This window comes from Cyprinus carpio, chromosome A16 (genome assembly GCF_018340385.1).
Source record: "Cyprinus carpio isolate SPL01 chromosome A16, ASM1834038v1, whole genome shotgun sequence".
NCBI classification, from domain to species: domain Eukaryota; kingdom Metazoa; phylum Chordata; class Actinopteri; order Cypriniformes; family Cyprinidae; genus Cyprinus; species Cyprinus carpio.
The window spans coordinates 23487985-23502984 of NC_056587.1; the positions used below are offsets into that span (position 1 = coordinate 23487985).

The following is a 15000-nucleotide window of genomic DNA, read 5'->3' on the forward strand; positions in this document are numbered from 1 at the left end:
ACAAACACCCTCGGACCGAACCGTCAGAGAGGACGACAGTCAGGACGGCACTAGACGCTGCGGTCAGTGACAGACAAACACAGAGAGACGCGGCTGCTGTGGTCAGTGTGTCTGAGAGACTCTGGACACATTCAGACTGCGGCCACAGGAACAGGAAACTCTTCCCAGATACAGACACACATCATGTTCATAAAGAGGGAAAAAGCCACAAGCCTCTATTGTGTGTGTGTGTGTGTGTGTGTGTGTGTGGAACAATAGCTGCTGTCATGTTCAGGCATTACCTCACACATACACACACATCATAAAACGTATCAGGCTCTCTCTCTCACACACACTCACAGACAGAAAGACAGGCAGAGAGACAGCACTCACACACACCACACACTCTCTCTCTCTCTCACACACACTCTCTCCCTCTCCCCAAAAAAAAAAAAACACACACACACACACTCACTCACTCTCTCACACAAACACACTCTCTCATACAAACACACACTCACTCTCACACACACACTCTCTCTCTCTCTCTCACACACACTCACTCTCTCACACAAACACACACACTCTCACACACACTCTCTCACACACACACACACACACACACACACACACACACACTCACTCTCTCTCTCACTCACACAAACTGGTAAACCAACTGCTGGATTAATGACACACCTGACAGACAGAGAGACAGAAAGACAGACAGAGAGACAGACAGATGGAGAGACAGACAGAGGGAGAGACAGACAGACGGAGTGACAGACAGACAGAAACAGACAGAGGGAGAGACAGACAGACGGAGTGACAGACAGACAGAGACAGACAGAGGGAGAGACAGACAGACAGACAGACAGAGAGACAGACAGACAGACGGAGAGACAGACAGACAGACACAGACAGACAGAGAGTCAGACAGACAGAGACAGACAGACGGAGTGACAGACAGACGGAGAGAGAGACAGACAGACGGAGTGACAGACAGACAGAGAGAGAGACAGACAGACAGACAGAGACAGACAGACAGAGAGACAGACACAGACAGACACACACAGACACACACACACACAGACAGACACACACAGACAGACACAGACAGACAGACAGACAGAGACAGACAGACGGAGAGTCAGACAGACAGAGACAGACAGACGGAGAGTCAGATAGACGGAGAGTCAGACAGACAGAGACAGACAGACAGAGACAGACAGACGGAGAGACAGACAGACAGACAGAGACAGACAGACAGAGAGACAGACAGACGGAGAGTCAGACAGACAGAGTCAGACAGACAGAGACAGACAGACGGAGTGACAGACAGACGGAGAGTCAGACAGACAGACGGAGAGTCAGACAGACAGAGTCAGACAGACAGAGACAGACAGACAGACAGACGGAGTGACAGACAGACGGAGAGTCAGACAGACAGACAGAGTCAGACAGACAGAGACAGACAGACGGAGAGTCAGACAGAGGGAGAGACAGACAGACAGAGACAGACAGACAGAGACAGACAGACGGAGTGACAGACAGACGGAGAGACAGACAGACGGAGAGTCAGACAGACAGACAGAGTCAGACAGACAGAGACAGACAGACGGAGAGTCAGACAGACAGAGACAGACAGACGGAGAGTCAGAGAGACAGACAGACAGAGACAGACAGACAGAGAGACAGACAGACGGAGAGTCAGACAGACAGAGTCAGACAGACAGAGACAGACAGACGGAGAGACAGACAGACGGAGAGTCAGACAGACAGACAGAGACAGACAGACGGAGTGACAGACAGATGGAGAGACAGACAGACGGAGAGTCAGACAGACAGAGTCAGACAGACAGAGACAGACAGACGGAGTGACAGACAGATGGAGAGACAGACAGACGGAGAGTCAGACAGACAGACAGAGACAGACAGACGGAGAGACAGACAGATGGAGAGTCAGACAGACGGAGAGTCAGACAGACAGAGACAGACAGACAGAGACAGACAGACAGAGAGACAGACAGGAGCACCTGTGGGGATTTGTGGGTTCTCCAGCTGTACTGGTGACTCTGGTTGCTCTGCAGCAGGATGCTCTCATCTGTGTCCACCTGTCCGAACCGTAGAACTTCCTGTGTGTCGTTGCAGATGACGTAATGACTGAAAACCACTTCCTCCGCGTCTAACACACCGTTCTGAAACACAAGGAACAGAGCATCCGTTCAGTCATTGCTCATGTGAACGTCTGTCTGATGGTCCACAGACAGAAGAAAACCTTCACAAGCAATTAAGACACGTTCACACTGTAGTCTGTCTGAGATCATTTGTTGGATGTGGAAACGGTTTGATGAACTCAGATCCAGTTCCTGTTCTGGTCCGGACTCATGTGAACTCATCAGCTCTTCACAGTCTGATGCTTTTAATACAACTGCTTGTGTCTGAGTGTGTTCTCCCTCTCACACACAAGCACACGAACACACACACTTTACTGGAAACATCTCAACACACCAGCAGCACCTCCAAACTCTGAGTCACACCAACATTTCCCATCATTCTCTCCTCTCCCACTGAGTGTATGAGCTGTTGTTGGACCTGTATAGTGTGTGTGTGTGTGTTTATAGAGAAACACAGTAACACTCCACAGGAAGACACTAATCCTCTCACATTTACAGAGTCACATGATACAGTGATGAAAGACTCGATGTCTGTCCATCACTTATAAACACACCCACTAAACGTCCAGAAGCAGCAGAACTCTGGGACAGATCATGTTAAACAGCTCTATAAACTGTGTCTGAACACATGTGACTGTCTGTCAGTGTGTGTGTGTGTGTGTGTGTGTGAGTGTGAGTGTGTGTGTGTGGGTTTGAACTACTAGTTAGTGAGTCAGTGTTCAGTGTGTGAGTGCAGCTCAGACGTGTCTCGTCACTGCCGCACACGTTCACTGCTTCTGTCTGCGTGACTCTTTCACTGGTTTGACGGGTCTGTATGTGAACGATCCAAATAACTCCAGGAACTGTCAGAACAATAGCATGCAGCTGCTTTGAAACACTTTTGTTCCACATCATTGTTCCTGTCATGATCAGCCCGTCTCACCTGTGTCCAGGCCTGCAGCGCTCGGTCCAGCGTGTGAACGGCGTACTGGCCGGCGGCGGCGTGCAGCGGCGTGAGCGTGGTGTCGCAGTGCAGCGTGCGCCGTGAGCGTGTGTGTGTGTGTGTAGCGTGTCCCCGCAGGCTGACCGGCTGAATGACGGAGCGGTACGTCAGGTTGCGGTACTCCAGCAGTCTGCAGCTCAGCGTGGAAGAGAAGCTGAGCTCATGACAGCACTGCATCACGTCACTCCACTGACGCACAAACACACACGGCTCACGCACACACACCACCGCAAACTCCTGATCCTGAGGCGACTTCCTGTCTGGGAGGAAGGGGCGGAGCTTCTGGCACGGCGCTGTGGAAAGAGTGGAATTATAGAGAATACACACATTTCCACATCCACAGTCCTCTTGGTTAATATTCACATGACATGAAGCTTAACTAATAAAACATTTCATAATTTTTAATAATTTTCCCCCCCAAAAAATTATTCATTTCAATGTTACATTTTTATTATTTAACAAATTTTTGATAAGTGTTTTATTTTGATAGTATTTATTTTAAAATTATTTCTTCATTATTATTATTATTATTAAATTTTTATGACTGAAATAATAATCAGCTTTTCAGCAGCACATGAAGCCCATGGGACACTGACTTTACCTTAGCCTCCCGAAGAGGAGTAAATAATAGAGATGCACCGATTGCAATTTTCTTCGTCGATTCTGATTTTTAAGTAAGTGTGACCTGCCGATACCGATTTTCGTTCTAAGAACTAAAATTTACTGCATATACAAACAAAATTGTATACTTTTTTTTTTTCAATGCAAAAAAAAAAAAATGTTTACATGATAAAATAAATTATTAAACATTACAATTCCCCCAATCTGGACTAAGTTACAGATGTTTTCTCAAAATAACGTGCTCTGTGACTGGAAAGAGGTAGAAATGAGCTGCTGTATGTAACAAAACAGATGCCACTTCCACTATGTTTTTTAATAAACATTTTTCCCCCCTAACTTTATTAAATGTGTCATCTTTCACATCAAATTCTTACTTTTCTTCAATTAATTCAGTTAGAATAATAAGAAACTGTAAAGTTGTTACCATTCAAATGAAATCAGTACCAACAAACTATCTTTCCACTGCGGAGGAAACAGAAGCTGCATTAGATGTGTTTACACAGTGTTAGATGAAGCTGAGCTGCCATAAATGCAATTACACCACAACATTTCAAATGTATAAATCATTTTATATGATTGATGTTTCATATATATTTTAAACTTACAAATAAGAAAAGTTGGGAAAAATGCAATGATACTTTTCAATATGAAACCAAAGCACCAGCAGGAGGCAGCAGTTTTAATGATTGAGTCAATGAGTCATTCATTCAGCTGATTCCTTCAGACACAGGTTTGTTTGCATCACTGAATCAATGACTCACTCGATTCGCTCAGAATCATGGAGTCATTCATTAACAAAATGGCACTGTGTTGCTCAGAGAGGCTCAACAGTTCTGCTGTCGCTTTGATTGGAACTATTTCCATTTAAGCAAAAACTAAAATATAAAAGTCACTTAATTTTAACTCTTCTGTTTATTGAAATACTGTTGTATAAAATCAGTGCCACATTGCAATCGTATATTTGAGGAAACATCTTGGTTGTGAAATGTTGCTTACCTAAATCATACATTATAAATATTTTTTTTTTCTACCGCAGTGTGCATCTATAACTCTGTGTGCTGTTGTGCTCTTTTGTATTGATTTCTGCATGTCTCTCTCTCTCTCTCTCTCTCTCTCAGACAGGCTGGCACGACATAAATACATTATCAGTCTCCGTTTACACTGAATGCACTAAAATCAGAATCATTCTCACGCGAAAATTTTTGGTGGCCAAGTTTCAGTGCTTCCCTAGTTATTTTTGTTATTGACGTTTTAATCAGGCTTGTTGCCCGGTCGGGCGAGTAGAGTTCTCTCTCCCTTCCCTGTGTTCCTCCACGGTATACTTTGGCTCTACACGTATTACAAATTGTGAACTGTGTGTCTTCTTCACTCGCAGTGAGGAACTTCCTCAACGACGACATGTTTCCTTGCGGATGTGAGCATATCTGTGACGTCAAAACAGACCGGCTCGGCCTCGGCAGACTGACCGCTCACTGGTCCGGGACATTCATGTGGAAAATCAGCTAATTCTGGTCCCTGGACGGTCAATCGGTGCACCTCTAGTAAATAATGACAATATTTCCATACACACAGACACACACACACACCTGTGCCCAGCTGGTCCAGGTTGTGACAGAAGTGCAGCTCCAGGTACGCCAGTCGTATGGAGACACCCACGGATGGCACAAACCACGGTGCGAAACACGAGTCCACACGCGTACAGGCGGCCAGAGCGGTGGGACACACCAGCTGCTCACAAGGCACCTGAGAACCTGATTCACTGTCCGAACTACACACACACACACACACACACACACACAGACACACAGTTACACACCGACACACTCCCTCTGAAACACACACAAGAAACACACTCACCTCTCATCTCCACCGTCACTGGTGCTGTTGAGCACCACTCTCCAGAGGTCAGAGGTCACCAGGTCAGTCTGGTGTGTGTCGGGGGTCAGAGTGGGCAGGGTCAGCTCACACACGCTGCTCTCTGATAGGCTGAACTCTCTATACGGCACAAACGCCCGCTGCAGCTCGTCCCAGAACTCCAGACTGCAGGGCACCTACAGACAGACACACACAGACGGACAGACAAGCACACACAGAGATACACTTTATCAATCTTAAAGAGCTTCTGATGTGAAGGACTGACGCTCCATCAGATGAAGGAAACACTGATGATCATGAGAAGCTGCTGCAGATGAACATGAGGAAGCTCATGAAATACAGTGTCACCATAAAACTGAGCAAAAACACAAACTGAGAGACTTTCAGTGAGACACAGAACTAAAGAATGAAAGAGAAACATCTGTCATCGACACACACACACACACACACACACACACACACACACACACACACACACACACACACACACACACACACACTCACAGACACATACACACACACACACACTCACACACACACACACACACACACACTCACACACACACACACACACACACACACACACACACACACACACACACACAGTCTAACTGCTCAAACACACTGTCTCTCTATCAATCTGTCGGTCTCTGTAATAAAATCTGTTTCTCCTAATCAAATCACAGTGTTGTCATGGCAACAGTCACTGTTTTACAAGTGTTTTCTGTAAAACTGCTGAAATCAAATCACAGAATCAATTAATGGAGGCTTTTTGAAGCTGCAATAAACTGAAAAAATAAAGTTCTTAGCTGAAATCAATTAAATATGAATTATAAGCTGGTTCTCTCTGTGTGTGTGTGTGTGTGTGTGTGTTGTGTGTGTGTGTGTGTGTGTGTGTGTGTGAGAAACTCAAAACCACATTCATTCAGTCCTGCAGACTCATCTGTGATGGTCCAGTCAGCTCAATGCAGCACTAATGCAGCGCTCACCTGCAGCACGTCCCCGAGGTCGGCTGTACTGATGTCCGGGTCGTCAGTGGTGTTGAAGGGAACAGGTGTGATCCTGAGGAACGTGATCACACGTGGTTCAGGATACCGCCACAGCATCACACCTGGAGACTCGTCCGTCCGCCTCCTCTCCAACACCACCTCATGAGGCGACGGCAGCTTCTGACACGCTGACAGACAGACAGACAGACAGACAGATATAATCACTCTCTCTTATGAGTGCTATATAAAGCTGTAATGTGTGTGTGTGTTACCTGAGTCCTGTATGTACTGGAAGAGGCCTGTGCGCAGGTCATCAGAGGAGTGTTCTGATTGGGCGGGGCGAGGGGTGGCAGGCGGTGTAGAGAGGAGGGGCTTCTCATTAGACTCCGCCTCCGTTCTGCTCATCTGATTCCAGTAGTTCTGCAGCTGCTCTTGAATCTCAGACAAACAGTTAAACTGCTGCTGCCCCCAAAACACCTGCAACAGACAGACAACAGTCAGACAGGACAGAAACACTTCAGACAGACAGAAACACAGAGACGGGTCAGACAGACAGACAGAAACACAGACAGAGACACAGACAGAGAGTGAGACAGAACAAATAAAGATACTATTAGGAGAGGGACAAACACAGCAGCACTGGCTGCGAGATACGTGTGGGACATGTCCACAGCCTGAGTGACAGCAGGTGAACGTGTGTGTGTGTGTGTGTGTGTATGTGTGTGTGTGTGTGTGTGAGAGACCTCAGTGTGTCTGACCCAATTGTGCACCACAGTGATCCTTAGTGTGTTTGTGTTCTATGTAAGTTAAAGACTGTGGTATCAATGTTCACACACATAATAGAATTTTTACAGTTTAATATTCTAAGATGTTATAATATGCAGTTCCATTAATGTGATGTTCATTTAATTTATTATTATTGTTATTATTATTATTATTATTTTTTTTTTTGTCTAATATATGTACACTATGCAAAAAAAAAAATATAAAATAAAATAAAATAAAATAGAAAAAAAAAAATTAAAAAACACAACATCACAGACAGACAGTATAGACAGACAGGAGACACAGACAGTCAGACAGACAGTAAGAGAGAACAGAGAACCCAAGCAGACAGACAGTCAGACTAGCAGACAGACAGACAGACAGTAAGAGAGAGACAGAGACACAGACAGACAGTTCAGGACAGAGACAGACAGACAGACAGACAGACATTCAGACAGAGACCAGACAGTAAGAGGAGACAGAGACACAGACAGACAGTAAGACAGAGGACAGACAGACAGACAGACAGACAGACAGTAATGAGAGACAGAGACAGACCGACAGTAAGACAGAGACAGACAGACAGACAGACAGGACAGACAGACAGTAAGAGAGGACAGAGACAGACAGACAGTAAGACAGAGACAGACAGACAGACAGTAAGAGAGACAGAGTCACAGATGACAGATAGTAAGACACCGACAAAGAGAGACAGAGACACAGACAGTCAGACAGAGACAGAAAGACAGTCAGACAGCTACACACACATATACACAGAGACAGTAAGAGAGACAGAGACACAGACAGACTAAGAGAGTGACAGAGGACACAGACAGACAGTAGTAAGACAGAGACAGACAGACAGACAGACAGACAGACAGACAGACAGACAGTAAGATAGACAGACAGACAGACAGTAGTACAGAGACAGAGGCAGACAGACAGACAGAACAGTAGAGAGACAGAGAATCACAGACAGACAGTAAGACAGACAGACAGACAGACAGACAGACAGACAGACAGAAGACAGAGGACAGACAGAACAGACAGATAGTAGTACAGACAGAGCAGACAGACAGACAGTCAGACAGACAGACAGAAACACAGACAGACAGACAGAAACACAGACAGACAGAGACACAGACAGACAGACAGTCAGACAGACGGAGACACAGAGAGACAGACAGCTCAGATCTACTCTAAATAACAGTGATCTCCTCGCTCACATATTTATTTCATGTTGCATGTGTGTGTTTAGTATGTGCTGTTATGAGTCTACTGCAAGTGTCAGTCAGCTGAACGACTAACAAAGCTTCAAATCAGTTAGTAGAACTGACCACTAGTGTCTATCTCCGATCATTTCTACCCAAACTGCTCCATGATTGAAACACTGGCTGCATTTAATGCAAAACAGTCGCATTATTAAGGAAATCAAATGTCTCACGGCTAGTGAATCGTCTGTGTGTGTGTGTGTGTGTGTGTGTGTTGTCTGTGTGTGTGTGTGTGTGTGTGTGTGTGTATTTGGCCTGAATCAGCAGGAATCTCTGACTCAGAATGAGTCCGTGTGTCTCTGACTAACAGATTGAACAGGAACATTAGGGGATTTCTGCGCGTTCAGCAGCCACACTCAGAGTGCATGATTCCATATGAAGCGTTATAAGGACACATGTGGAGAGAGAGACACACACAGTGGTGCTTGACATCATACCTGCAGCAGGCCTCCCTTCAGATCAATCAACACTCTCGGCGGTCCAGGTGAGTCAGGGGCGGAGCGTCCACTGTGTCTGCACCAATGAGCCTCCAGATCCGCACTGCAGGAGAACGGACCCACGAACACCGCACTTCTGTCCCTCAGACCCGTCCGCACCAACACGTCCTCACACTGAACCGACAGACAGACCTCCTTAAAGCCATCTAGAGAGAGAAATCAGACAGAAATCACATCAGTGTTCGTTCATGAATGTACTGTGATGATGGACCGACTGCTGGGAGGGTTCAGTCATCGAGCGCAGTCAGTCAGGAATCACATGTTTGCATGTTTTGAGTGCTACACTGTTCTTCACGCGTGTGTGTAGCTGCGGTGGTATGTCCAGGTGTCTGACAGCGGTTCAGATTCACCTCCTCTGATGGATCATCCACGGACACACACACGTCTCCATCTGGCACTGACACTCATCTGTTGCTCATCTTTGGCTCAGTGAATGACAGAACAGATTTAGGAGCGTGTGGCTTTGGTCAATCAACAAATAAACACTAATAAAAAGGCCATTATACTATGATATAAAATAATTAATATTCCACATCAAACACACACACACACATCCTTACAGATCTGCATCGGTTTTAAACAGCATAAAGACTAAATGATGAAGGACTATTATACTATGATATAAAATAATTAATATTCATTATTATTACTGATTTGATGGCTATGACATTATCTGATGAGAACAGAACTTGAACTGAACTGAATTCAATTAACCCATGACACTAACAATAACTTTGCAACATCGACACTCTTACTGAACTGAACCGAGCTGATCTGAATAATGACACTGTTGTCTTCTGTAGAGCTGTAGAACAGAATTTGTTTCATAACTGATGAATTTTACAACATAAACACGGTTTCCTGTAATTTTCCTGTTCATCACTGTGAAGCTGCTTTGAATCAATCTGCATTGTATAAAGCACTACAGAAAAAAATGTGATTTGACTTGATATATTCCTGCGTCACACATTCACTTGATTTACAAGCATCCCAGAAGAGCAACAACATGCAGCATCCACACGGAGTCTGTAGCATTAAAAACTTCTTTAGCATGCAAAACTTCACAAAAGAGAGAGCACACGGTCATCTCTGCACACACACACACACACACACACGCACACACAAACACACACACAAACACAAAACCAAACACAAACTCACATATGCTTACGCAGGACTGCAGAAACTGACAGCGCTCTGTTATTTCCACACCAACACAAAGCTCTCGTCTGCTGTTTACCAGCGTTTGGCCAAACTCCGTTTGGACTGTGTTTAATAAAGGCACATCAAACTATGGGCTGCAGAGAGAGTCCGTCTGGCTCGCGGCCGGACGCATGTCTCATGCTGCAGTTATGTTCAATCCAGTAAACAAGTGCAAATTGTTGAGGTTTTAATTAAAATTCTCAAACATCACTTTATCTGGAGAAGCTCTATGACAGCATCTGTTGAGCAGATGGGCGGCACAGGGACCGGCTCTGGCTCGCTGAGACGAGGCCCATGGCATGGAGAACCGCACAGAGAGAGAAACACTGATGTTCACAGAGTCACTCCTCACTGCTGACGGTCATGTGATCAAACACAGCCACGAACATCAGCGTGAACCTGCAGGACTTTTCCAGTCGTTCCTGATTTAATGCATCAGGAACCTTTAAAAATATCTTTTTACTCAATTTATTTAAAAATTGGAAAAAAACATCTTCGGAAACAACAAATAGACGTTGAGGGGGTGAAATAAAATAAGAAATATCACTGAGTTTTAGCTGGTTGAGCTCATTATTTTGATTTTCAATGATTTTAAGGCATCTTCAGGACCCTGGCAATATCATCCTCCTACTGCATCATGGGAGAACCAGGACATCAGACGCATCTGTAACTCTGCCCCGCGGGTCAGAGGTGCTGACACACACCAGCGCACATGATGGGAACACACTTCCTGTGCGGGTCTGCTGCGGACACTCGCCCTCAGCCCTGTTAAAGGCTCAGAGAGATTAACTGGATTTCCGGGCAACGTAAATCAAACAAACGCTCTGATTATCTGCTGCAGTGCATGGTGGGTAAAAAGAACGGAGCTGGATTAAAGGCCCAATCAAGAGAAACACACACACACACAGCACATGAATCACAGGAAATGCATGGCGTGTATGCGACTAACCTCCGGGTTTGATGGCGTTCTTCAGCGTCAGCGCACCCGTCATGGCCGACACAGACAGCGTCAGACTGGGCCGCGCCGCATGCGCCTCCATCTCCACACTGACCACCATCTGCACTGTGTGTAGCGAGATCTTGTGGAAGGGAACGGGCGACTGCAGAGAGCACAGGAGCAGGTCGGCTGTGGGCGGGGCTTCGCTGGCGTGGTGGGCGGAGCCTGCAGGTGTTCTGGGCTGTGCCTCGCCCTCCCGCTCAGGAAAGAGCCTCGTCCAGAAGACCTTCGCCTGCTCAATTTTAGCCAGAGTGGGGCTGACCCTCACCGGCCGACTGATGTCCACCTTCAACTCTGACAGAGAGAGAGAGAGAGAGAGAGAGAGAGAGAGAGAGATGTGATTAGGTTCAAGCACGCACACACACACACACACACACACACACACACACACTGAATGTCTGGTCTGATCTGAACCGTTTGAACTCACCTGGTCCAGTGAGGAAGTCTCTGATGACCACAGACAGCAGTGGGGGGGGGATGCCGGTCCGGCTGTCGGCCTCTCCTGCGACCGTCTGCAGCCAAAACACGCTGTAGTCTAGTGTCTCCGGGAGAGACTTCCCTGCATCTGAGAGAGAGACGGACAGACGGAGGTCGTGCTTGAGTTCTGTCTGTATCTGTCGCACGTGTGAAGCGTCACTCACCCAGACTCGTGTAGTTGGTGGCCACTCCCTTCAGCGTGAGGTCGAACAGCGACAGCTCCAGCCTCTGCTTGCGGTGGTGGCAGCTGATTAGGACGGACGGCTGTGTCACCTGCAGGAACAGCATCGGCTGCAGGCTGCAGTCCTTGTCTCCTCTGCGGCCCGGCTGTCTCACCACCGTCACGCCCAGAGCCTGTCGTGCAGACGAGCGGCCCCCCAGGACCCCCGATGACCCGCCCACAGCGTTTGCGTTGAGCAGATCGTCAGCCGTCAGCGAGGACAGACCCCCGCTCTGAACCGTCTCGTCCTCGGGCACGCCGAGCGCGCTCTTTCCCGGCTGCGGGGGGGCGTCGGCGGGGGGTTTGGCGGCAGGTGCGGTCGCGTACGTCATGAGAGAGATGCGGCCGGCGGTGAGGAACACATCGAATGGGATGAAGCTGAGGTTCTTGGTGATGGTGGGCTGCTGCGACGGCCGGGCGAGGCGGTGCTGACCCGTGCCACTCTGCCGCTCGATCTGAACGATCCGCACACGAGCGCTGTCGCTTCCGAACCCGCTGTCCTGCCCGCAGGGGGCGCTGCTGCCACACAAACTCTCCACCGAACCCGAGACCGCGGACTGCGGCTGATGACCGTACACCTGAACACACACATCGAGATGATCTAACAGACAATCAGATTCAGACAAACCAACAATTAACAAGACATCTGAGGAACTGCAGTGGGCGGGGCTTCAGTGTACTGCACGCGAGTGAGACGCGGCATCAGTGCCAGTCACAAACACACGCGCTGCACGGCTGACGGAGGGTCAGATCCAGTTCAGAAGCTGTACTCATGAGAAAGCTCATGTGCTCAGAGCTCAGCGCCAGAGAATGTTCTCCTCAAATCTCAGACTCCCTTTGAAGAAAACAAAAGCGCTTAAAATGCGTTGCGGCCTCATTCTGCTTCCTGTGAAGTCGCATTCGCTCAGAGACGTGACGGCCGCCTGTGCATCAAAGCCCCGAGACCCCAAACTCACGACGACTGTTCTGTAGCGCAACCACAACAAAGACACGAGTGGCTCGCGACCCGCCGCAGTGACGTTACAGAGAGGGTTAGTTTCTCCTGCGTAACACACACTGCAGGAGCGAGCGAGCGGACACCAGGGACCCTGCGGTCCATCTGGACACTAAATCTCACCGACTCACTTTACAAACGTGGGAGAGAGCGAAGAACAGCGCTTTCTCTCCTCCGCTCAGTTCTGTTGCGCAGATTCAACAAACAGATCCGCGGATCCGTGAGACCTGCAGCGAGGCCGATGAGTCACTGTTCCCGGTTCTGCTGGCAAAAACACGGGGAATCCAACATCATTTACCCAGCATTCATGTTCAATGAGCTGCACTACATTCACCCTGGAATGTTGCGTGATGCCTGAAAATAAGAGTGAGACCAGAGTGTACAGTGCTCCAGGGGTCAGGGGTCAGGCGGTGACCTGTGGGGTCTGCAGCAGGTGAGAGATGATAAGCTAAACTTCATTAAAATATGATTCATGGTGCAGCCCCATCTGAACTGAATTCATCTGAATGATGACACTGCTGTCTTTAGACATGAATCTGAACTGAAACAGTTGAGTGTCGATCACTGATTCTGCTTAGACTCAGTCTGTTTAACATAAAGCGCAGTTCAACTACTGACAGAACAAAACAGATCAACATCACTTCAGCATGTTGAAGGTTTCTGCAAAATAAATGTCAATGTTATGTCAATCCAAACCTGTACGACTTTGTCTTCTGCAAAACACAAAAGAAGATATTTTGATCCAAACACATTCAGTGTCACTGATATCAAACCTGTTTGAGAGCTGCATGACTTTGGATAGTTTTTCACATAAAACATCACATGACTTCAGAAGACTTACTGTATATAGTTCTACAGTGTTTCTATTTCACTGTCGGGAAAAGAGCAGCATGAACATTCTGCTGAACATCTGCTTTAGTGTTCCACAGTCAGTCAAATGATGACAAAGACAGAACAGGCTTCGACCATGAGGTGGTGATCACAGGAAGTTAAACTCTACAGTAAGCTCTTTCACCAAACACCCTCAGCGAGCTACACTTCAAACACGAGGTCATGAAGTGCCTCTTTATCCCCAGCGATGCTTGCTTTAGTTACACCAGTGAGAAACAGCGAAGTGAGGAACCCCGGGGTGAGCGCGAGGTGAAGGCAGAGGGACGGGGCCCAGGTGGCTCTCAGACCCTGGGGGGCGATGAGGAAACCGCGGGCGGACGCTTGAGTTATTCACCGACCGCTGAAGCACACAGCCGCTGGCAGCCTCCATGTTTACAGCGAGACCGGCCGGACGCACGGACCAAACCGTTTCATTTCATCTCCATCAGAGCTGTGGCTCGCCCGAAATGTGACTTCAGCCAAAACACCAGACAGAACAAAACACTGCGTTACCATAGAAACACATTCCCGTCAGCCTCAGCAACCGCCAGAACAATGACACAGAGCTGCTTTTGGGGGAATTCTGTGCATGTAAACAATCTCCATTGCTGAAATACAAAATTAACCTAACATGACAAAAAAAAAAAAAAACACACTAATCAAAAAAAAACATACAATAAATAAATAAAAAAAAATCAAGCCAGTCAGGATCTAGCCAGCCATAACTAAAACACTTTAATAAAACCCAAATAAGCTGAAACTAGAAAACACTGAATAAACTACAATTAAACTAAAAAAAACTAAAACAAAACTAAAACTTTTCAGCATTTCGCATCTGCTTTTTTGCGTAAGGGTACAGATTCACCAGTTCATGTGTTCTCTGGGAATGGATCCCATGCTATAGGAATGTTAACAAAATAAAGTAAAATACACTTTTCTGTTTTTTTTTTTTTAATTCAGAATGATGCACATTACATGGGCCACACAGTCCAGCACTCTCATTGACCTCCAACCTGCCAAATATTAAATAAACAAACAAGCAAGCAGGCAGAGAAGGTGTAGGACGTTGGTTCCTGATCACACGGC

The 15000-nt window shown here is 47.0% G+C and overlaps 1 protein-coding gene across 1 annotated transcript in view; it reads right to left on the bottom strand.

The window, feature by feature from the left end:
* The window catches only part of LOC109090859 (vacuolar protein sorting-associated protein 13B-like), a 59313-nt gene that overhangs the window by 21501 nt on the left and 22812 nt on the right, over window positions 1-15000 (bottom strand). The window contains 10 exon segments of the mRNA XM_042773336.1: window positions 2013-2174; window positions 3076-3428; window positions 5343-5524; window positions 5614-5807; window positions 6621-6808; window positions 6893-7097; window positions 9094-9299; window positions 11306-11647; window positions 11781-11918; window positions 11995-12628. Of these exon segments, the coding sequence (XP_042629270.1) occupies window positions 2013-2174; window positions 3076-3428; window positions 5343-5524; window positions 5614-5807; window positions 6621-6808; window positions 6893-7097; window positions 9094-9299; window positions 11306-11647; window positions 11781-11918; window positions 11995-12628 (2604 nt within the window).